The sequence below is a fragment of the Phoxinus phoxinus genome (assembly GCF_949152265.1).
Source record: "Phoxinus phoxinus genome assembly, chromosome: 25".
Taxonomy (NCBI): domain Eukaryota; kingdom Metazoa; phylum Chordata; class Actinopteri; order Cypriniformes; family Leuciscidae; genus Phoxinus; species Phoxinus phoxinus.
This window is the reverse complement of record NC_136900.1, coordinates 21,049,759-21,073,928: the sequence shown is the minus strand read 5'-3', so window position 1 is coordinate 21,073,928 and position 24,170 is coordinate 21,049,759. Positions and strand designations below refer to the sequence as shown.

General features: G+C 39.8%; 1 protein-coding gene across 4 annotated transcripts in view; it reads left to right on the top strand.

Annotated features, from left to right (window-relative positions):
• scaper (S-phase cyclin A-associated protein in the ER) overlaps positions 1–24,170 on the top strand; it is a 106,367-nt gene that overhangs the window by 80,623 nt on the left and 1,574 nt on the right. For all 4 annotated transcript variants that reach the window (XM_079603332.1, XM_079603330.1, XM_079603333.1 and 1 more), the window contains 4 exons: positions 610–765; positions 5,386–5,632; positions 8,899–9,048; positions 22,230–22,421. In XM_079603332.1, coding sequence (XP_079459458.1) covers positions 610–765; positions 5,386–5,632; positions 8,899–9,048; positions 22,230–22,421 — 745 coding nt within the window. The remainder of the gene's footprint in view (positions 1–609; positions 766–5,385; positions 5,633–8,898; positions 9,049–22,229; positions 22,422–24,170) is intronic.

The following is a 24,170-nucleotide window of genomic DNA, read 5'->3' as shown; positions in this document are numbered from 1 at the left end:
GGTGGGAGAGGGTGGAGGGACGGAATACCTGAGGCATGAGGGAAGAAGGGGGGCTTTTCTCCTTTTCTAGATCTGAGCTGGCACACAGAGACACAGTCATCCACTAATACTGTAATTAGGCCTGATTTGTAGCCAGGAGGGTGCGGACCAACACCGTCACGAGACCTTTCATTTGACCAGACAAATTAGAGATATAGACATAATAGGCAGGAGTTGTGGGCTCAGATGAGAGCTCAGATTTCAGACCAAGAGCATTCTGGATTGCAGTGGCCTTCATGGCCGTGAGCTGCCTATTTTAAGGCATCAGAGGTGTGCTCCAAGTGTGAAGTCTGTTACAGAATGTCCTAACCTATATGCTGCTTTTGAAATGCATAATTTTGGGTCCATTTTTTTGCTACCTTCGCATATATCCCAGAGAAGGCAATCCAATGTATTGGAAAACGTATGCAAATGTATCCAAAATGGCAGATAAAGGAAAATAAATGTTAACAATAAATGTAGCCTAAAACAAATTGATGTTCCTCTCAAGTAAATGAGCATGATTAAAGTGATTGTCATCCAAATGTTTTCATGTATTAAGTCTGGCGCGTTTCGGCTTGTTTCCCTCAGCTATGTGGTGAACATGGGCTTGATCGACAAGCTGTACGGCTGTTTCCTGTCCATACAAGGGCCGATCGACGAGAGTCCCAAAATGGCTGCCTTTCTAGAGCAAGCCACTGCTTTCCTCCATGGGATGTGCAAGTTGAGTTTTGGCATGACTGGGCGGTGAGTGGTTTCTAATGTTACTTTACTTAATTTGTCTCCAATATCTTCCTTCTTTATTTGACATGACCCCCCAGTCCACTTACAAAAAACTATACACTGGGACTTTTATCATTATTGTGGTATTCTTTGAATTACCTTGAAAATACAATATATACTTATGATGTTATTTGGGTATGATAATTATGCAGTACCAAAGGGAAAGTTCAATCAAACTACCATATGATGCTATCACTATACCATGATACCTCCACAGTATCTATTTTTAGTGGTCGCACCCTTCCCAAACATCCCCAGACAAGCAGATAACCTAATTCCTATCTAAATTAATAGGTGAAGTCCACTGTAGTTTTGTTGTTCTGATGTCTGAGGAGGTGCAGACCAGAGACAGCAGCCCCATCAATCAGCAGCTCATTTCCCAGTGTCTGACGTTAGCCCTGCAGAGCCTGTGCTGATAGTCATCTAGCGACCCCGCAGCTCTGTCTCCTTGCACTGTAAACTCCTGCCTGCAGCCCACCCACGTGTGTCGGAGTGCATTTTGTGCATGCACAGCTGCTGACAGAGGCTAACCATGCAGTCAAAGCTTGTGATATCCCGACTTTGACCTCTGACCCTGACTTGCAGAAAAGACAGATCACTGTGACGCTGCACTGTTGCTTTCTACATACTTTAAATTGCACTGTAAACATTGTTGTATTTTTTTGTACATTGTGATGTTGAAATAGAAAAAAAACTCTGGGCCTGATAAGGTGTATTAAAAGGTAGAAAAGAAAGTGCTACTGATGTGTTTCAGAACAATTTGAATTTAATTCTCTTGATCTCTACTGATTTTCTGTACAAGTCTTTGCATTTGCACGAATTCAAATTTTACATGCAAGTCCACTTGGATTTTGGAGTTTCTTCAAAGGTCCTAGCTCCATCGCAATTGGCCAGCTATGTTCTATTCCAGCTGTTGCATGCTATGACGACATCCAGCTGGTTGTGACAACTCCAGTGTCTCTCCCAACATCCTTTGGCTTCTGACACTGAATATCTGTGAGAAACTCCATTGCCAATTCTTCCCTTTTTAATAGTCCTGCTCAGCGACAAAATCAACATCTTTCATAATCGAGTCAGCGTTCCATTCCGTCATTCTTCACCATGCTGAAGGCCAGGAAGTTGTCCCTTTGTGGTCCGTGTTAGACATTTCCGAGTTGCTCTACTCTTGCAGTTGCCAGACCCTTGGATTTGTTCTTACAGCGTGTGCTTTGTATTTCTGTCAATGGCTACCAGTGTATTTGTTGGGATTAAATATTGATAGTCATCAACGGCCAATAAAAGTCAAGGAGCGCTTGTGCTAAGCTAATGATGACGTGTTAACATAGGAATTGTGGCCTGTGCTGCAATCAAAATGGATTGAAATGGTGGTGTATCGGAATGTACCAATTTGCTATAGAGAAAAGTTTATTCCAATGCTGCTTTAATACACCTGTCTGCAGTCTTTTAAAGAACCCCATGTTTGAGGGTTGGACCCAAATTCTGCAGGAACGTTGATCAGCAGAAGCTAGACGGGGCACTCTTGGTGTAGAGTGATAGGAAGTTATATGGAGAGAGACCATGCAAATTGGGAAATGGCACAGGACATTTTCGGATGCTGTCCACATTCCCTCGGAGCACCCTAACTCTATGCACTAACCAGGGTGTCATGGCTCCAGCAGGGTTTTAGGGACCTTGACTAATTTAGAAACCTATTTTTACTCGAGTCTTTAAATTACCTCAAGGAAATTGTTTCATGGCAAATCAAAGTTCCAGATGTATTTTGTCTCGTCCTTTCTAAATCGAGTAGACACTAACAGCATTACCACAGGTTTAGCTGTAAGCATGGATTAATCAGACGATACTGATTTGGGGTCAGTAGGTAGACTCAAATTGCCTCTGTCAGGCCTTTCACTTTCATCCCACACTGCTGTCTCCTGTTTCAGGGTCAGGAGATGTGAAGTACTTCATGCACAGTCACTCTATGAGAACCAAGTCTTTGTTCCCTCATGTAGACACTGATCGTGACTGTCGGTGGATGCTGCCCTTATCATCTGACCTGAGACCAGCTCTGGGGATTTTCTTACGCCGGGTAAGGTTAAACGTGGGTGAGGAGCGCAGAGCTGAGATCAGTCGAACAAGGTGGCTTCCACCCGGAAGCTAATTCTGAGTAGCCGATCTCTTGCACTTGCTGTGATCTCATTGTCGAGAGTGAGGTTTCCCCCTCACCAAGCTCACACTCCTTTGCCCCTTTGACTTACCAAAAGGTCTGTTTCCCCTCCAGTGCACTTAGTGTAGTGTTCACAGATGTATCCTCAACTGCAATGTGACACCTTGTAGAACTTGTGCTTGTCCCTTTTTTGCTGTTTAGGGATCAGCCCTTGATACCAATAGCCAGACTCTTGCCGTTGCGCAGTAACAGAAGATCTCGTCTCAGATCAGCTTAAGGACCGCTTCTGCTCATACCCTCAGGGATATGAAGTTACCAATCCTGCTAATCTGCAGGGTGTTGTCCTGACTAAGACACAAACATGCTGCTGTAAATCTGGTAAGATGGGTCTTAATTAAATGTCCTGCAACACAAGATAGCCAGAGAGTAAGGTGAGTTTGCATAGTTGTGGAGCCAGTGCTTTTGGCTGACAGATGGTTGTCCAAGTTCCAAGACTTCCCTTCACTTTGGCTATACTGTTGCTGTGTGGAGCGCTCCAGTATGTTCATTGGTGTATGAGATGTTTGGACGGTCAGCTTCATTGCTTAGAGGCTAAACTTCCCCAAGATCCAGTTGATCAGTCTGTGGTTCGTCACATTTATAGATCTTGTCCTTACCTTGCCTCTACATCTATCTCTTTCTACATTCTAGACATTCATTCTGTTTATCTCTCAATTACGTTCCATCAACACCTTCATTATTTGTATTAAGTCCATGTTGGTCACATTCTTTTAATTTCTGTACATTTCACTCCCTATAAATTCTATACATCTGTTCACCACATTCTATCCATCTCTATACATTCTATATATTCCTTCTTTCTAACACATTCATTTTTTACAACTGTCCAATACATCTCTATTCATTCTATACATTAACTCTATACATCTGTCCACCACATTCTGTCATTGTCTATACATTCTACATGTTTTAATTGTAAACATATCCCCCCGCCATATTTTCTCTTTCTCTGTACATTCTGCACATTGATTCTATATATTTGTCTAACATATTCTGTCCATCTGTCAGTGTATTCTACACATTTATTCTATATTTATCCACTACCTTCTTTCATATTTATGTGTTCTATGTATTCATGTATTCATCTTTTCTTCAATGCTCCTCACATTCATTCTATGAATCTGTACATAAAATTCGATCAGTCTCTCTGGACGTTCTATACATTCATTGTATACATCTGTTCAACTCTCTAATACATTCTATTCATTCATTTTATGAATCTGTCCACCACACTGTAGCATTCTCTAGGTACATTCAAAACATTTGTCATTCATTATATAAATTTGTCCATCACTCTATCCATTATATAGCTCACATTGTCCATCACATTCTATGCATTTTTCTTCATCTGTCCAACTTATTCTACCTGTCTCCTACATTCTGTATGTTCATTTTATACATCTATATCTATAGGATGCTTCATGCATTTAATGCATCTGTTTATCAGTCTATACATTCTATACATTTGTTATGTTCATCACATTATATCCACCACTCTACACATTAATTATAGAATTTTTTCTTCATATTTTTTAATCCTTTTTTTCCTTCTGTATCTCTATTTTACTTCACCTCACACTTTGTTTTTTCTCTCTGATCTCCAGTCCCTGATCCCAGGCTCAGAAGTGTAAAGTCTTTCCTATCTCTCCTCATAATTTTGGCCACAGCCACCATCACTGTGTTCATTCCTGGCTCGGGCAGGGCCAAATGTTACCAGTTAGTCCTATTTTCCCCATAGGCATGCTTCACAGATGGGGCTTGCCTTCGTTATTTATATCAGAACGGACAGGCTCTGGTCTGTCGAGTAAATCTAGAAGCCGCAGGGACCAGACATCTCACACTTCCTACATCCTGGGTCTTCGGTTTTTGTGGCTTAAGCAAGTAACTAGCACCACATCAGGTTCTGTTACATTCAGACCACACCTTTGGCCACCTTTTGCCACACTTCCCCTCTGCACTAGAACAGCCCTGTGCTCTGCTGACTTTGTTTGAAAGCCCAGTGATTCAGATTGAAAGGTGCATAAACATGAGGAGCCTTCTTTCACTGGCTGATACATTGGATACAATGAGGAACACCTTTGGCCTTGCTAATAGAATTAGTGTATAGAACAGTATTTCTGACCCCGATTTGTTTTTCATTCCTGGAGTGTCAGTCACTGGTTAATGGGTATTACCTGTTGAACAAAGTGGTCTTTTGTCCCACATCATGTGTGTGTGATTGATCTTGCTTGTTTATATTGGAGTAAGAGCACATTTCTACACAATTTTCTGAATGTCTGTAGCTATCTGTGTCTTCATGTGTGCCTTCATTTAGGTTATGTTCAGATTGGCATACTACCAATCAATGTAATTCTTTCTCCTTTAATTGTCGTTTTCAGTTCTCTGAGTATCTTTGACAACAAACGTCAGGACCCTACCGGTTTGACAGCCCTCCTGCAGAGCACTGATCTGGTGGGCGTCCTTCACATGCTGTACTGCATACTGCTCCACAGTGCTCCCCCTGAGCCTCTCTCTGTCGGCCCCACGGGCCCCCAGGGGCCTTACAGCTCCGTCGTCATCCAGGTAGCCCTCCAGGGGTTGCGCTTCCTCAACACCTTCGCCCTCCTGGACCTCTCAGCCTTTCAGGTATTCATTTCCGATGTGGCGCTTGAATGTAATAGATGTATCAAATGGTATATGGTTGAAAAATGAGAGTGTCAGTGACAATTTAGTGTCTGTGTCAGCTAGCACACCGAATTTCTAGGTTTTTAGGGCCCGACTGAGTACACTCAGAAAAAAGAATCTGGCTCAAGTGTTTTATAGAGTCCAGAAGACCGTGTTTACCTTCTGAAAAGTACCGCAGCCGTCTGGGTAGCTACGCATCTCGTGATGGATAACCTTATTGCTCTGGTCCTGTTTACAATCTGTGATATCCTGCCTCTTTGATTCAAAGCTCTGCGGAAGGATGCGAACATCTTTTTTGTGGTGTCCATCCTGCTAGTAGTTCAAGCCACCCTGTCTGCTTAAAGTAATGCTGCACAGCTTGTTTTTTTTCTTCAGTTCGGCCTTCAGCTAGTGGCAGATATGTGGCCTCATCCTACAGACAGACGTTCTGAAAAGTAAAGCAATAAAAAGTTTTTGGGCTTTCATTAATGGTTGCGTTGGTACGTCTGCGCACACAAATGTGGGCCGTAAAGACATAACCCTCAAAGCTAATGGTCCAATACCCTCAGAGCCACTGGTAGGATATCAGTGTTTCTTCACAGAACAAAGTTAACCCAGTGGATGTAAACACACCTGACCTCTGACCCCGGGCCAGCCATGTTGAAAGCTCTGGGTGAGTAATGCGGACAGTGAGTGGCGTAACATGCACAGGCTCCGGTCGTACTTCAGCCGGCATGATAAAGAGACAAGAACAGTATCGCTAGGCTAAATCATCATGTAAACACCTAGGCGTGAACGAGGAGGGTCAGAACCCTATGAATTACTTCAATGTGTTGTTGTAGAAACAACCGCACCAACTATTCATAACAGTTTGTTCTTTGTAATTAAAGTCAGTGTTAGAGAGTAACTAACTAAGTAGATAGTTATGCTAGTACTAACTTAATTTTTCAGTTGGGTGACAGCAGAGTGATTCAAACTCTATAAATTTGTTTGTTTGGTTCAAGAAACAGTTCATTGATTCATATGTGGTGCTGAGAAATTGGATTCATTTTAGTAAATTGGTTAATTTGGATATTTCACAAAAATGTATTGATCATTAAAATGATTCAGTAATATTTGAGTCTCTGCACATTAGTTCCGATGGGGACTAATATAATGTAATATATAATGTATGTGACATATTTAATTCAATTCTGCAGTTTTTATTGTATAAATTAGTGTGTTGATTTGTTTAGTTTGAATTCAATGTAAATTTACCTTTTCAAGTTTAATGCCGTTCAATCCAGTCATGGAAAACCGGGAAATATCAGGGAGTTTGAACAATTTGAGGTTCCAGGACTGGACAAAAATAATGGAAAATCTAAAATTTCTAGTTATGTTTGGCTCTAAAATAGTTAATCCACTAGAAACTGCTGTTTATGAGTATAATCTCTATTTAAAATAAATAAATAATGAGCACCTGGAAATATCATGAAATATGATCCATTGGTCAATGGGTGTGTTCAATATACAGGTGACCCTATTATCATTCTCTTTTTACTTAGGTTACAATTTTAACTTTGCAATTATCTTGGAAATACCCACACATAAAAAAAACTAGTTTAACACCAGAAAGGAGGTAGCAGAAGCACTTCTGGAGAATGTATTAACATTATTTCATGAGATGATGTGGATGAGAGTCCAACCTGACCTAAAGACTCATGGAGGTGTTTTCTGGCATGCCAGTTTAGCTGTTACAAAACAGATCTGGTTCCTTAGGCTGAGTTTTATCTACAGCTCTACTACTAAGGTTTTAATTGTGTGTTTTTCTGCTCTTTAGATAATCATGTGTAATCCAGTCTTTTCTTTTTAAATAGGTCAAATGTGGCTCACTGGTGCTTCTTCTTTGGCTTTGGGTTGTAAATGCAGAAAACAGAAATATTGCTTTATTCTTTGAGGGGAAAGTTAATGTTAGATTTATAATGCATATGATTAATTGTTTAACACAGTTACTTTTTTATTTCTGTTTGAGAAATATGGAGTATATTTGTGTTGTTTGAGACAAATAACTCTACTGTAGGTCTGTCGGCATCATCACATGATTGTCATCCTCACAAATTAACCTTGTAATTACACAGTAAATTAGAATTAACTAAATGCACTAACTACAAAAACTCATATAATCACAATTTAATATTTAAATCAATTGATGGCCTTTCAGTAGTGTTAAAATTGCAGAAAATTTAAAAATCTGAATTTTGATCAGTAACTCATCAGTGTCAGTTTAGTTGTATTATAGTTTTTGAATGAACTTTTATTTTATATTTTTAGTTTTCGTGTTAATTTTTGTTTAATTTGTTGTAATTTCTTTGTGCTTTTGAATTTTTTTTAGTTAATATTGCTATTTAGGTTCTTATTTTTATTTCAATTTTAGTTATTTTTTGGTCTAATTTATTTTGATTTAATAATAGTAGTGCTTCAACTTAAACTATTTATAACTATTTCAGTTAACCAAGGCGACTTAGTTTAAGTTTTTCATTTCATATTTATATTTTATTTCAGCTTTATTTCAATTAACCAAAACCGTTTTAGTTGACGATAATAACCCTGTACCTAATCTATTTGTTTTAATAAATAATAGTAGCTAATGCTTCAATCGCCTTCAAACATAAATGATTCATGGTTCTACATCCTAACAACAGCGGTTCTCAGAGTTGGTTGAATGCTACACTGGCAAATCAAACAGACTGTCTGTGGTGATGCAAACCCATTACATATGCTGAGATTTCCAGGTATTGTTGTTTGTGGTTGTTTAGACTCTCCAGTCCATAACACTCTCCTACCCAGCAGAAACTGTCAGTAGTTTTAGTGCTGACCCTGAGGCGCTCAGTCATGTTGACATGTTTAATAAATACTGTCTCTAGACCGACAGATAGCATCTCTTTAGTTGAGGGAATTGGGGGGTCTTGAGGTGGGACTACTGAGTCCAGAACCAGTTCAACCAAAAAGAGTGTGTTGTGAGCACCCTCATTTCAATTCCAAACCTATATGACTGACTTTCTTCTGCAGAACACAAAAGTGTCCAATGTTGTTTTGGACCCCACTGACTTTCATTCCAGACAAAAATGGTTCTCCAAAATATCTTCTTTTTGTGTTCCGCAGACGTCATACAGTTCTGGAATGGCATGACGTGTGTAAATGATAAATCAGTTTTAATTTAGCTCGTCCCTGATGTGATACCGTTGCTGACCCGTGTCTGGCGTTTCCAGTGTGTTTTAGGAGCGGAGGGTCTCTCTCTGGCCTTCAGACACATTGTGAGTTCTCTGCTGTGGTACTGTTCTCAACAGAGCTCTGAAGAGCTGCTTCATGAGCTCATCATCTGCGTCGGTTACTTCACGGTCAACCACCCAGACAACCAGGTGAGATTACCTTCATCATTAGTGTTACATACAAAAATGTGCATGCTAGCTGGTTTGTTTTATGAATCCATAAGGTTTTATGATTATATACTGATGCATGTTTGGCCCCGTTTACACCTGGTATTAAGATGCGTTTTGGTCGATCGGATCACAAGTAGACGAGGGAGACACACACGTTTACATCTGGTGTTTTAATACGTCTCTTTTGTCCACTTTTGACCACTTCTGTCCTGATTTCTTCGAAGGTAAGGTCGGTAAATGTATGGGCTTTTTCAGATCTTTCGATCTAATGGACAAAATAAACTTGTGCAATTTCCATATGAACATGCACGAAAATGACGGAAAAACATATGAAGAGCAGCAGCGTTCGTTTCACGCAGAACGCTGTGAGTGTGTGTTAGAGGAATAGTGAGAGAACGTAATTTGTGCTTGGTACTTTTTTTCATCTTCAAACCAAACTTGGGTCTTCAGCCGACAAAGTTTAAATCCCGTCTGGCTAATTCCCATAATGTTAACGCATTAGGTCAGAAGGTCAAGAGTAGGTGGTCTTTTGTAAATGTTCAAACACATTCGACCACATGAGCGTTTACACTACGAAAGCAATCCGGTCGAATGCGTTTTCGACTACCTCTGGAAGTGGTTTTAGACCCCGTTTACACCTGCATTTAGCGTCGTCCACTTGGAACGATGAGATTGAGTAAATGAAAGTGAGTTTTGGATGTACTATCCCTTTAAGGTGCAGTCACATTTAATGTTGTTTAGTGAATTTTCACAGGGGAATTCCAGTCATTTCAATAGGAATCCACACAATCAGGATTCCACTCGAATTCACCACAATGACCAACAGAAAGCTATTTGAAAATGACTTCTGTGTGAGCTGTGTGTCATATATTACGTGGCTACACTGTTGACGTTGTACAATAGACAGGGTTCCCACGGGTCCTTGAAATCCTTGAAAGTTTGTGAATCTGGAAGAAAAAAAATCAAGGCCCTGGAAAGTTTTTTTAAATAAACGTACATAGATACAGGTCCTTGAAAGTGCTTGAATTTATTTTGTTCAAGAAGTTTTCTGGAAAAAAATCCATATTATTTCCTCCGGTCCGCTAATGTGTTAGTTCGCCAACACTTCGTGGCCTATGGATACTAGCTTGCTTGATTTACGTTAGTTAAGCGGATTTACTTGTAAGTTAAGTGTTTCCCAAGATCCTTGCAAAGTACAAAATGTATTGTTAGTAATGTTATTAACGTGATTAGTTGTAAAAAAAAATCAAATTAATTTTCTCATCTCTCATTCTCATCTCATCCCAAAAGCAGATCTAAGGCTTAATGCAACCCCAGTCACTGTTCACTTTCAATTTCAAAATGTGTAAATCATTCATGAATCCATTCTTACGTAAACTCGTCTCATCCAATTCAATGCAGCAACAAACATAGTATTCTGTTGAGCTCCAAAAATGTCAAAAAAAAAAAAAAGTATCATGAGTCTACAATTTGTGTTATGAGTTGTTATAATTCTTTTAAAGCCTTAGAATAGCTTTTTGTAATAAAAAAAGACTCAAATTTAAGTCATAAGTCATTAATAAACTTACACACTGATAGAGATAGAGAGTCCTATATTTAAATTAGTCACAATGCAAATGATTGAAGCATACGAAGAAAGAAATCGAGCATCATTGAGGCCAAACCTGTCATATTATTTATCTGAAGATCGTGAATGAGATTTTAGAGCATGAAGAAAGATTTTCAGAGACTTTTGTCTGTTTATCATTACATACTGTAGCTATTTTATGGTTTCTAAAACTAGGAATATGGTGAATGGATGGTTTTAAGTGAATCCTTGTACTTCCTGCAGAATTTCAGTCTGTCCTTTTTACAGAGAACAAAGGATTACATTTGTGTCTGTTTATCACACATACTGTAGCAATTTTATGATTTATAAAACTAGAAATATAGTGAATGGATGGTTTTAAATTAATCCTTGTACTTCCTGCAGAATTTCAGTCTTTCCTTTTTTTCTTGGAGAGAAGTGGCTTATTTGCTGCCCTTCTTGACACCAGGCCATTGTCCAAAAGTCTTGGCCTCACTGTGTGTGCAGATGCGCTCACACCACCTGCTTTAAATACTGAGCAAACTCTGCACTAGTGGTGATACGATTCTGTAGCAGACTTCTGTAGAGACGGTCCAGGCGCAGTGAGATTCTGGATGATCCAGTAAATGGTTCTTTCGGGTGCAAGACATTAGTTTTATGTCTTTCTTTGGATGTAACCATTGCTAACACAGGAACACAATGATTGGAAACACTTTTCTCCCTCGTATTATATCAGTCTGCATTATAATATCAGTCTGCTCATATTGATTTTACCTGACTAGTACTAGGTCACACTTTCTTATGTGCTGATAATATGATTAGTAAAGTAATGTTAGCTGGTCATTTTGTGCCAGGGCCAAAAAAATAACAAAAAAAAACAGTGAAATTGCCGAAGCCAATGAAGCTTTTTGCAATTCTTTTTTTCATTGTGAGTATTTGCAGTGTGTTTCTGTATTTGGTTGCGTTGTGAGTATTAGAAGTGTGTTTCTGTGTTTGGTTGCGTTGTGCGTATTTGTAGCGCGTTTCTGTATTTGGTTGCGTTGTGATTATTAGAAGTGTGTTTCTGTATTTGGTTGCGTTGTGAGTATTAGAAGTGTGTTTCTGTATTTGGTTGCGTTGTGAGTATTTGCAGTGTGTTTCTGTATTTGGCTGCGTTGTGAGTATTAGAAGTGTGTTTCTGTATTTGGCTGCGTTGTGAGTATTAGAAGTGTGTTTCTGTATTTGGTTGCGTTGTGAGTATTTGTAGCGTGTTTCTGTATTTGGTTGCGTTGTGAGTATTAGAAGTGTGTTTCTGTATTTGGTTGCGTTGTGAGTATTTGTAGTGTGTTTCTGTATTTGGTTGCGTTGTGAGTATTTACAGTGTGTTTCTGTATTTGGCTGCGTTGTGAGTATTAGAAGTGTGTTTCAGTATTTGGCTGCGTTGTGAGTATTAGAAGTGTGTTTCTGTATTTGGTTGCGTTGTGAGTATTTGTAGCGTGTTTCTGTATTTGGTTGCGTTGTGAGTATTAGAAGTGTGTTTCTGTATTTGGCTGCGTTGTGAGTATTAGAAGCGTGTTTCTGTATTTGGTTGCGTTGTGAGTATTAGAAGCGTGTTTCTGTATTTGGTTGCGTTGTGAGTATTAGAAGCGTGTTTCTGTATTTGGTTGCGTTGTGCGTATTTGCAGTGTGATTCTGTATTTGGTTACGTTGTGAGTTTTAGAAGTGTGTTTCTGTATTTGGTTGCGTTGTGAGTATTAGAAGCGTGTTTCTGTATTTGGTTGCGTTGTGCGTATTTGCAGTGTGTTTCTGTATTTGGTTGCGTTGTGAGTATTTGCTGTGTGTTTCTGTATTTGGTTGCGTTGTGAGTATTAGAATCGTGTTTCTGTATTTGGTTGCATTGTGAGTATTTGCAGCGTGTTTCTATATTTGGTTGCGTTGTGAGTAGTTGCAGTGTGTTTCTGTATTTGGTTGTGTTGTGAGTAGTTGCAGCGTGTTTCTGTATTTGGTTGCATTGTGAGTATTTGCAGCGTGTTTCTATATTTGGTTGCGTTGTGAGTAGTTGCAGTGTGTTTCTGTATTTGGTTGTGTTGTGAGTAGTTGCAGTGTGTTTCTATATTTGGTTGCATTGTGAGTATTTGCAGCGTGTTTCTATATTTGGTTGCATTGTGAGTATTTGCAGTGTGTTTCTGTATTTGGTTGTGTTGTGAGTAGTTGCAGCGCATGTGTTGTCTTCAGTTGCAGTGCGTTGAGCTTTCCCGGCCACTGTAAATATGCATCTGATCACTCTGCACAACAATCTAGAAATAATGTGAATCAACACCACAACAACTGAATTAGCAAACTTTGCAAAACACAAAATGTATCTAAATGAACAGCAATTTGCCAGTAGTGCTTCATGTAGTCTCACACAGCTTATTTCAGCACCGTAAAGGATCCTTTCCTCTCCGTCACTGAGGTGTGTATAATGTTTGGTCGTCATTAGATCAAGAGCAGGTGTACTTTTCTCCTTACAAACAACCAACACAATAGCAACAAAAGGAGGCTGTTGAATAATGCAGTGACTTTGCCAACTCTGTTGGCTCTGCACTGTGTAGTAGGAACGGTCATTGTTATCCTCCGCCTGGCAGTTGGCCCGTTCTTTGTTCAGTCCTGGTGGGGGGGGAAGGGAGCTGATCTAACCTGGCAGCACAGATCACAGATCAGCCTGGCATGAAGAAGTGGGAGTCCCTGATACCGTTTGCATGCTTCGTTTACCTGGAAGCCGCCGACTGCATGGCAGGTGTGACTACGCCACACTCGGTCGGGTTTTAGTTATGCGCGCATCACGTGGAAACCTCCTCCGTGACGTCTTAATGTCCCCTCGGGGGACGGGGAAGGGAGGGGTCAGAGTCCTCGCAATTTATGTGCTTCTAATTTAAAACATTTTTGCTCTTAATTAAAGAAACTGCCTCCATTTTTATAGCCGTTCAGTCCTTCTGTGCTGATGCCATCCAATTTAATTATTTTGATGTAGGTAATTAGCATTTGTTGGCCATTGTTGGGTTGATTTGCATATTATATTGGATAATTGAATGAGGGTTGATGATTGAATTAAGGGGGAGGCGTGACAGATGATTGGGCTTTGTGCTCGCATGGGGGAACTTAAACGACGAGCGGGCTGGGAATACCGCCTCGTGAATATTCATATCTTCCCAGCCCACTTTGCTAATTTGAAAAATGCCAGGCTGCAAAGTCTTTAAACTTGTGACTTCCCTCCAGGACACAAGCTGCTGTTTTATGCTGCCATTTGGCTCACATCAGGGTTTATTATTAAAAACAGCACCCACACTGGCAGGTGCACTGGAGAGAGGTGGAAAGAATGAAGTGAAGCTATTCAGCTGAGATGCATTTTGGCCAAAATTCTTGCTGGTAAAGTCATATAAATTTAATAATTTGTTGGATGCTCCTACTACATGTGTGCAGCCATCACAAGCTGGTGTGAGGAATTGAGTCGTGGCATCATTTTACATTGTTAGTTGCCTGTTTGCTGATGGCATGTTGCTAATCTAACGTTGAGCTGATGAGTCAATCCATTTTCTACCCAGTGTCGCATGTAACCACATTTGCAGGGTTTTTTTTTTTTTTTGTATTTGTATTTGAATCGTAACATTTATCAGCATCAGTATTGAACATACACAATTACATATATAGATTCCTAACAATGGTTATCATCGGTATTGTTATAGGATTTTTAACACACACACACACTTTTGATCACTTTGTTTCCTTCACTATTTGATTATTTATTGATTTTTATTTTATTTACTTTTGATATTCCTTTGTAATTTTTCCATATCTCTTTTTCTTTGTGTGCGTGCATAAGATTTTTTTGAATACATTATTTTATTGAGCAAGAACGCATTGAATTGATCAAGTGTCAGTAAAGACTTTTTCTTTTAAAGAATACTGAAAAATGTTGCAGTTTTCACAAAATGATTAAGCAGCACAGGTGTTTTTTTAACTTTGATAATAAAAAATAACTCTTTCTTGAGCATCATATCATCATAGAAGGATTTCTGAAGGATCATGTGACACTGAAGACTAGAGTAATGATGCTGAAAATTCAGCTTTGATCACAGGAATACATTACATTTTAATATATATATGTATACAGACAGACATGCATATAATCTATTTTTAATTGTAATATTTCATATTACTGTTTTTACTGTATTGTTGATCAAATAAATGTAGCCTTGGTGAGCATAAGATAATTTTTAACATTCAAAGAAATAAAATAAAAACTACCCAAAACTTTCGTGTGTGTGTGTGTGTGTGTGTGTGTGTGTGTGTGTGTGTGTGTGTGTGTGTGTGTGTGTGTGTGTGTGTGTAATGTTATATGTATATAAACACACTATATATAAATGTTATGTATAGTCTTTAACATATTGTTTTTATTTTGATGGAGAAAATGACAAGGCAGAGAAAAATGACTGCTATGGTTGCCTGCTAAATTTCAAAATCAACCACATTGAGTAACTTTCTCTTCCTTGTTATTTTTCCCATCAACTAAATATACAGTATGCCTGCAGCAACACCAACCAATCGCGAAAAGCACTTCAACACATTTAAACTGAATTAAATGACATAAACATCAGCGTAGAACTTGGCACTACGGCCCCGCCCCTCTCCGGTCGGATACTTGCCAGCGCCAGGGGCCCTGGTATATATCCACACGGCCCTCGTACAGGATAAATGGAGACCGGAGCGGGAATATTTGACTTTTTCAGACTAATGTAAGCACTGGCAGAAGACTAAGACGGCGCTGACCCTGCTCTGTCTCGCAGTGATTCAGCCAGCCTGTGTTTACATGTGTGCATCTGAGAAATAATGCAGCTCATAAAGCCAGGGAAAAACTACTGGGGGACATTTGTTCTTTCCACATGGAAATTATTCAGACCCTCACCCACAGAGCCATTTAGTGTGTGAGATATGCAGTCATAGCTGATAGGAAGTTTGTTTGTACTCAGGGGGGGCATAAAGGCTTTTGAATGATGGCCAACAGCAAAGAGAAATTCATTTTTAATATGGTTTAAAGTCAACATGAAATCAACATTCATTTAAAATTTAACACACATTCCTGGTCTTATTGTGAACAATTCTTCAGAGAATGGTAATACAATTAAAAAAAAATCTCTCCATAACCTTTCACCTTAAAATAAATGACTTTGTAGTTTAGCTGATGCCACATAAACTATTGCTCAAACATTTCGGGAAAGTAAGATTTTTTTAAAAATGTTTTAAAAGAAATGCTTACTATTATTCAGCAAGGATGCGTTCATTTGATCAAAAGTGATGGAAAATAAAAAATTATATTGCAAATAAATTATATTCTTTTGAACTTTGTTCTTTCAAATCCTGAAAAACAAAATTGTTGATAATTCGAAATTCGAAATGTTTCTTGAGAGGCAAATCATCATATTATAATCATTTTTGAAGGTGACTGAAAACTGGAGTAATGATGTGGAAAATTCAGCTTTGATCACAGGAATAAAAAATTTCACAATATTACTGTCATTTTGTTCATATAAATGCGTTGGTGAGCATAAGACACTTAAAACATATATTTTACAATAGCCAACCAATTACTTATTGTTTTAAGGTGTAAACCATACAAGGTTACAAGAATAGCAAATCATTTTGAATTTTCATGTTGAGTTCTTTATTTGTAGTTACAATTTTTACATTGTGTTTTGGTGGTCAAACTGTGGACCAGTAAATCTAGCTCACATATTTAGTTGATTCTGTTTGTTATTGTAAATCGAACGAGGCAAAAATGTGTATTCTAAGTTAAAATGGCCATAATTCACATTTCTGTTTGGACTCCTGACAGTCATCAAACTTCCTCACTTTTATCTTGCAGGTTCTTCCAGGCGAAAATGTTATCTTCTATATACACGTGGTGTTTTAGCGATGATAGCGAGGTGAAGGCTAACAACCCTTTTAGCTTGTAGACCCGACACCACCAAAAGTGCCAGATTGAACCAATCCACCACACTCACTTGTCTTATCTTCTCACTCCCTTCTTTTTCTCTTTTACGCCTATCTCTCCTTTACGTGTCTGATTCTTCCCTACAAGTGCAGGGCTATCTCCTTTGCCCTCAAACCCTAGTGTTGTTCCTGGGCTTCTAATCCTAGTTTAACTGATGTTGAAACGCCTCCTTCGACAGTCCATTACCCCGGTTGATAACCCAACGCTCTTTGATTAAATGACCAGACCACCGTGGGATAGTGTTATTGAAAATCACCAAACGTCTTTGATTTTCTTGCAACGGGGATTGTAAACGTGGCGGGCGGACAGGTGTGATTGACGGCAGTGAGGAATATTTATGACCCACCTAAAGGGTGAATTCAGGTGCGAACATACTGTTGTCGCTTCTTTCCGGGTTTCGTCCGTTTCATTTTGTTTGTTTGCCCGTAAATCTTTCTGAGTTCAGGGCTCTGTTTGCATCTAATGCTGTGTTTGAGCATGATCCAGGTCCGGATGTCTTCTCGAGAAGAAAAGATTATCTTTCGCAGGATCGAAGATGACACTTGATTTATTAAGCAAACAGTAGTGAGTCAGTGATCCTTTGCCAATTCACTGCCGAGCGGAGCCGTTTTCATGACAAAGAAACATTCTTTCTGCTTTGAGAGATGAAAACCAACAGATTTTTTTTTTTGTCTTTTAATTTTCTGTTTACGCCCGTGTACCAGTCGCCGTCAGGTTGTCTGGATGGATGGTTAAGAGGGGGCGGTAGGCGTTGTTCAGATAAGGACTTTCAGCCATAACTTCCTCTTCTGAGTGCTCTCTTTGCATCCTCGTATGTAGACAGACCTCCTGTCTTATCAGCGGCGTGAACACTCTCTCATCCTCTCGGTTTGGTTCGTCTTTAAGGCAGAGCCATAGATTTGTAGTTTTGAGAGAGCGGACATCCCTGGTCCAACGAAAAATTGCTGAGGTGTCTTGGCAGCATGGGACACTTGCGTCATCTCCTCCCATTTATATTGAAAAACAACACTTAGGCCAGTTTTACGCTGCACACGAAAGCAACACAGATTTATTTCAATGTCCATACAGCTTTCTCATGCACTAGGGCTTGACATTAACACCCGCTAAATGCGAGTGGATTTTTGCAGTGGCGTGTAACGCAGTCACTCCTACTGGCCACTTTGGTGGGTTAAATTTCATTTATAATATCTACATTTTCCAATTGTAGTTTTTTTTTTAAAGTATCAGAAATAGTAAACTAAGTGCAATGTAGTGGTCAAAAATATAATTTTTTTGATACATATCGATATTGAAATGTGCTCTCTCTCTCTCTCTCTCTCTCTCTCTCTCTCTCTCTCTCTCTCTCTCTCTCTCTCTCTCTCTATGTCTATGTCTCTAGTCCAAATATAGGCAATTATGAAACAATATAAAATAATAGAGGGAGTGGGAGTACATTTAATTCAAAATGTAATTAATAATATACTTTGACAGTTTCTGCTTTGTTTTATTCTAATTTATTAGAATTATTGTATTATTTTATATTTATGTAGACATATTTTGTTTCTCTTGGGTCAGCTCAATAGGAAGTTAATATTTTCCAGTTATTATTTTACACACATTTATTTAAAATGTTCACTGTATTTATACAGGAAAACATATGGCTGCAATGTCCCCTTAAAGGGGACATCATATTTGTGTGTTTTGAAAAATTATGAAAATATATTCTGCCCTTTGGAGTTGGGTTTCAGTTCCGATTAGATTCAGTTATTATTTTTATGTAAACGTGGCATCCCTCCTCATGTAAATAATTTCATGACGGTCATGTTTGTAATGATTCTCAATGGCCAACTTTCACAATTTATTTATTTTATTAAAATAACTACTTATTATCGTAACCCAGAAATCATTTTGTTTCCTGAATATAGTCTTAATACACATTTCACAATATCTATCGTCTATTTTTTTTATCGGCATGGCTCCACACAACCTAACAGCCATCTATTTTACTGTCGGCATTCGGACTCCTCCGCCGTCTTATCAAGTCTTCATCAAAGAACAAACCCCTGGCCCACAGGTCTCCTTCCTCTTCACCTTGAGCCGCTCGTAGTGTGCATGTTTGCGTTTCACTGCGTTAACTTTATGCTCCCTTTGTTTTCAGTTGACAGGCCGGGAGTTATGTAATGGGCCGCCCATAAAAGCATGGCCCTTTATGAAAACTCCAGTGCTCTCTACTTAAGACCAACACTAGACACTAGGCCTTGTCTCTTCCTTTCTTTATGGCCATCTGTGTTAAAGCGGGGGAGGGATCGCTCCGGAATCGCAAGTTCAAACGCCTGCCGTTGCTTTTATGGTGTCAATTGCTGAATGGATACCTCTGCAGACGCTGGTACAGGAGGACTTGGCCGAGGTCTTAATCCAAGTTTGGGGCCGGTTAGGGGCAGGGTCGTTTCTCTCGGCCAGGGAGAGGCGGGTGAGTTCATTGCCTGGGTTGGGGCGGTAGGTAACCTCTGCTCTCTCGGTGCTGTACGTCTCCCCTCAGTGGACACTTGAGGGGGACTCATTGTTTAGTTGTGTGAAGATGAAGCACCGCACACTGACGGATTATGAGATGGCTGCGTGATTTGTGGGCGGAATGTCCACAGAACCACCACCCCCACAGATGGACACGCACTTGTACTCTCTCACGTTGGGAAAGAATGGTTTAAACACAGATTTGTTCTATGAATGAAGCCCATTGAGTGTGTTTACATTTACAACAAGACGCAGATAACCGTTTAAATGTATAAATACTGATTTTAAGGCGGCAAATCAACATATTGACAACTCAAGTATGATGTGTATAATAACTTCCACTGATAGAACATCCTATGAGAAGTTCTTCACATTCATTTGCATTTAGCTTGCATGTTATCTACTTGTTGTATGACAAGTAATCTTATCGGTCCAAAGATCTGAATATCCATTGAAGGAGCCAAGGGTCCATGAGGTAAACGGGTACCTGATGTGTCTGCAGCTTTGTCTCATGAATGATTAGAAATACAGCAGTATCTCTACCACTCCCTAGTCTTGTCCAGAACTGATGGGAGGGATTGATTCTGTACTCTCTGCGTTTGGCCGAAAAAAAGACCCTCCTTCATCTCACCCACCGTTCTGACACTACGCAGCTCCTACGCTGAAAACAACCAGATGTTTTGCACCATTTGTTCCATAGTAGCAGAGCAAGAGCATTCATTTCAACCCTGCAAAAAGCTTCTGAATCGGGCTGTTGGTCATCTGAGGCCGGACAATGCGGGACTAGTCTTCACTCCAGCTCGGAGTACCATTTAAAGGGCTCCACTGTGGTTTGTTTTAGTTGTTTCGGTCATGCATCTTTAAACAGTTCCTGATACAGAGTGACATGGACCTAAAGCCTTTGAACACTGCTGTAGAACTGCATTTTAAGGCGCTTCACCTTTTAAATGATAAAAGTAGTGAGTTATCGCTTTGTTTGTCATGCACTTAAACCCTTGAGGGGTATTATTAAAGGGGAGAATGCGATGGAAAGAGTATTGTAAAGAGTATTTTTAAAATCTTGTAAATCCTGGTAATTTATGTCACCCTTTTCCCAGGGAATGTCACCCCCCTCCCTTATGGTTTGCATTTAGGGCCGAGCAGCAACGGACTGATGTGTGTACCTGTAATAGGGACTGTTTAACGCCCCCTCCCTCTCTTCATCTTTCTCCCCCAAATCCCTCTAGTCAGGATTTACTGTGCTGACCTCCCAACTCTCTGGTTCCCTTCCCGGGAGCTGAGGGCCTTCCCAGGCTCCCCAACCCGGTCGGAAGCTTGTAGCATTTAGGGGCTGTGCCTCTTTTTTCCCATCCCAGGCACTGCATTTAATCAGTCCAGGCCTGCTGTGATTTGGTTTTAATTCTAAGGGGTGGGCCGATTTTGACGGTGTGATTGAAGGCAGTGATAAATGAGGGCTATACACCCGGTACGAACACCATTACTGGTATTACTTCATTTATTAAAGTGGAACTGGGCTTGTTTGCACGTTTTGCACAAGGTTCAACTCCAAAACCTGAACCATAAACATGCATTTCAGCATGTTATAGACCTTAATATAGAATAGATGGTTCTCAAAGGTTGTGACGAGAGGTTGCAGTGACATGAACCTCAGTGAACAACCAACATTTGTTTCCTGTCGTTTCGTCGAATAAGTTTGTAGGTACATATGAAGGCCATCATTTTGTGCTTCCAACGCAAAGGTGTACCTCGAAAAACCTTCTGTTGGCTGGATTCTAAGGCAGCGTCGCATGTGTCCTTTGTGGATAAAACAATCAGTGAAAAAATGTATCCAAAACGGCAGAGATGGGGAAGAATGTTTAAAAAAGGTTTCATTCAAAATTGACTTTTGTTGAGAAAAAAAAATACTTTTTTTAAATGGACTGTTTAAGCCAATATTTCTGTGCTTTTTTTTTACTTGTCAAAATATGGAGCTGTTAGCATAGCAACATGCTATCGCCAAACTCTATCGTGATGTAAGAAAAACAATTCTGGATCAAGGTCTCTACTTGCACTATTTATTCATAACACATTGTGGACACAAATATTTTAACAATTCTTAAAAGATATATCATGGTTTGGCCATCTGAGATTTCGGTATGGAGATACATATTAGGATCATGATTTTTCAGTAGTGTGTTTTGGTGTTGTTTGTTGTTTGGTTTTGGCATCTGATAGTCTCACATAGCCAGATTTTCAGACTGACGGTAGAAGATCTGGACTCCATAGCAGCTTTCATTGGCCAAGGGCCGCCCAGAGGCCGTCTTACTGACATGCAAAGCATCCAATCACAGTTGTGTAAAACTATTGGACGCATTTTAAAGAGTCTATGCCGTGACCTTTGCATACTTCACATACTTTTGAAAATCCAGCGTTCAGCTGATCCTGATAAGCGCTCATTGTCACAGTTGTAAACACGACGTCAATCTTCTTCCATGAGGGGGTTTGGCAACGCGACACACGTCTCCCGGTCATCCTATAGAATTCAACCAATCAGATGGCGACTTAGAAAATTTTTCCAGTTTCCAGTTACTTGTGCCATATGCATCAGACGTTCAGCCAGCGGTCTGCAGGTGTGACGTCTTGGACTGGTGACGGTTGACATCAGACTTAACAAGCAGATTGAAGTCTCCTGTGCGCAATTTGTGTACCGTGAGTTACTACCTATATAAAATGTTCCAAATTGGTCACTTATGAGGTTATATGCCCATTTCGATGCTGCCTAGGTAGGAAGTGGATAGCGAGCGAGGGAGCTCACTAGGTTTTGGAACGGAGCTCAAGTGTGTCCTCCCATGGGGCAAATCTGAACCTGTGTGTGTTCAGCGTACACGCTCAGCAGAAGTGGATGAGGCATCCCTGTCTGTGTTTTATGGAGTGTAATTGTGCGCTGGGAGGCACTGCCCTCTATTTCTCCTCTTAATGGCTGTTTGTGTGTTGTTTTAGTGGCAGATTTACGTGTGGGACGGGCAGAGAGGGGCGGGTTGATTTACAGCTGGCTGTGGCTTTGGCCTCACTGGTTGCGTGTGTGCGCACGCACTGTCACTGTGTGTGTTCCAGGTGAATGTGCAGTCTGGCCGCCAGCCCAGCGTGTTGCAGAAACTGTGTCAGCTGCCGTTCCAGTATTTCAGCCACCCGCGACTCATCAAAGTGCTCTTCCCCTCGCTCATCTGCGCCTGCTACAATAACCTGCAGAACAAGGTCATCCTGCAACAGGAAATGAGCTGTGTGCTGCTGGCCACCTTCATACAGGTAAATCGCACCTTCATACACACCATCACTCATGCAATTCACACTTTGTTTCACGAACATGTCCTCAAACTCTATTCCTGCTATAGAGGAGTGTGTTCACACGGACAGCCGTTTGCAACTGCAAAACATCTCAGTGATTGATAACACATTGACTGAATGAATCTCGGACCACATGGGATTAAAGCGGCAGTTTATTCGCAAACTTTTTTGCGGTATTTAGGTTTTTCACATATATTTGCAACTTGGATGAACACAACTCCACTTAAGTTTTACTCAAGAAACCTTTGCAAATATGTTCCTAGTAGACTCATCAATAAAATTAAATGTATTCATTACAAAATGTAAAAATTATTTTAAAATAACTTTCTCATATCCTAGCATATTTTAGAACAGTTATAAATCGAAACTTCTCTGAACACTTATCCCATCTTCCATTGGTCAAAACAACACAGTCCTGCCCCCAAAATAACCCTGTTGGTTCAGCCAATGCACAGTGCTTCACTTTTCTGGGGAATCCTTATACAAATGGTTTACTTTTAGTTGTACATGAATTATGGAAGCTTTTTTCCACCACTGATTTAAAAAAAAATGTATCTCGCAGTTCTGACTTTATAACTTGCAATTGCGACTTTGTCACGCAATTCTTTCTTTTTTTCAGTCAGTTGCTAGAAACAAGGTCAGAATTGTGAGATACAATTACATTGTAAACGTATTCATTTGGCTTATATACAAAGCGACTTACAGTGCATTTAAGTTATTGGTGTATTCCCTGGGAATCGAACCCATGACCTTTTAGTTTCTAGTGCCCCAACACCCCCCTAAAAGAAGCAGCTTCCTTCGCTCAGATGGATGGTTTCCTCTGTCTGTTTGAGTGGATTTACCTGCCACTACTTGAGCCTCCAGTAAACACTCTCTCCCTTCATCTTCCTCCTGACAGCGCTCTCCACACTACACCGCCGCTGCCATTACTTACAGAGAGATTAGCTCTTACTCCAACAAAGACAGGGAATCGTCATCTTATTCAAACAATGGAAAGACTGACGATGTCCTGCAACTTGACATCAGTTGCTGAGATTGACAAAAGCTTTATCCACTTTATCCAAAAGTTAATAAAAAGGAAATTTGGTCCTTAAATAATTTTCTCTGAAGTTTGTAATAATTTGCATAGCCAAACTGAATGGCAAAAAAAAAAATCAAAATCAAACGGACTTCTCTGAACACTTATCCCGAACACTGATGATCGAAACACCATTGACCTGCCCCTGAATCACCCTATTGGTTCAGCCAATGCACAGTGTTTCACTTTTCAGGGGAATCATTATACAAATTGTTTACTTTTAGTTGTATGCGAATTATGGAAGCTTGTTTCCGCCATGGAATACTTTTTTATTCCCAGAATTGTAAGAACTAAACTCACAATTCTGACTTTCTCTCAATTGCGAGTTTATATCTCTCAATTCTGACTTTTTTTTTCTCACAATTACGAGTTTATATCTCTCAATTCTGACGTTTTTCCCACAATTACGACTTTATATCTCTCAATTCTGACGTTTTTCCCACAATTACGAGTTTATATCTCTCAATTCTGACGTTTTTCTTGCAATTCTGACTTTTATAGCAATTATGAGTTTATCTCGCAACACTGACTTTTTTTGTCACAATTACGAGTTTATATCTCGCAATTCTGACTTTTTTCTCGCAATTGATTTATATCTCGCAATTCTGACTTTTTTCTCACAATTGCGAGGT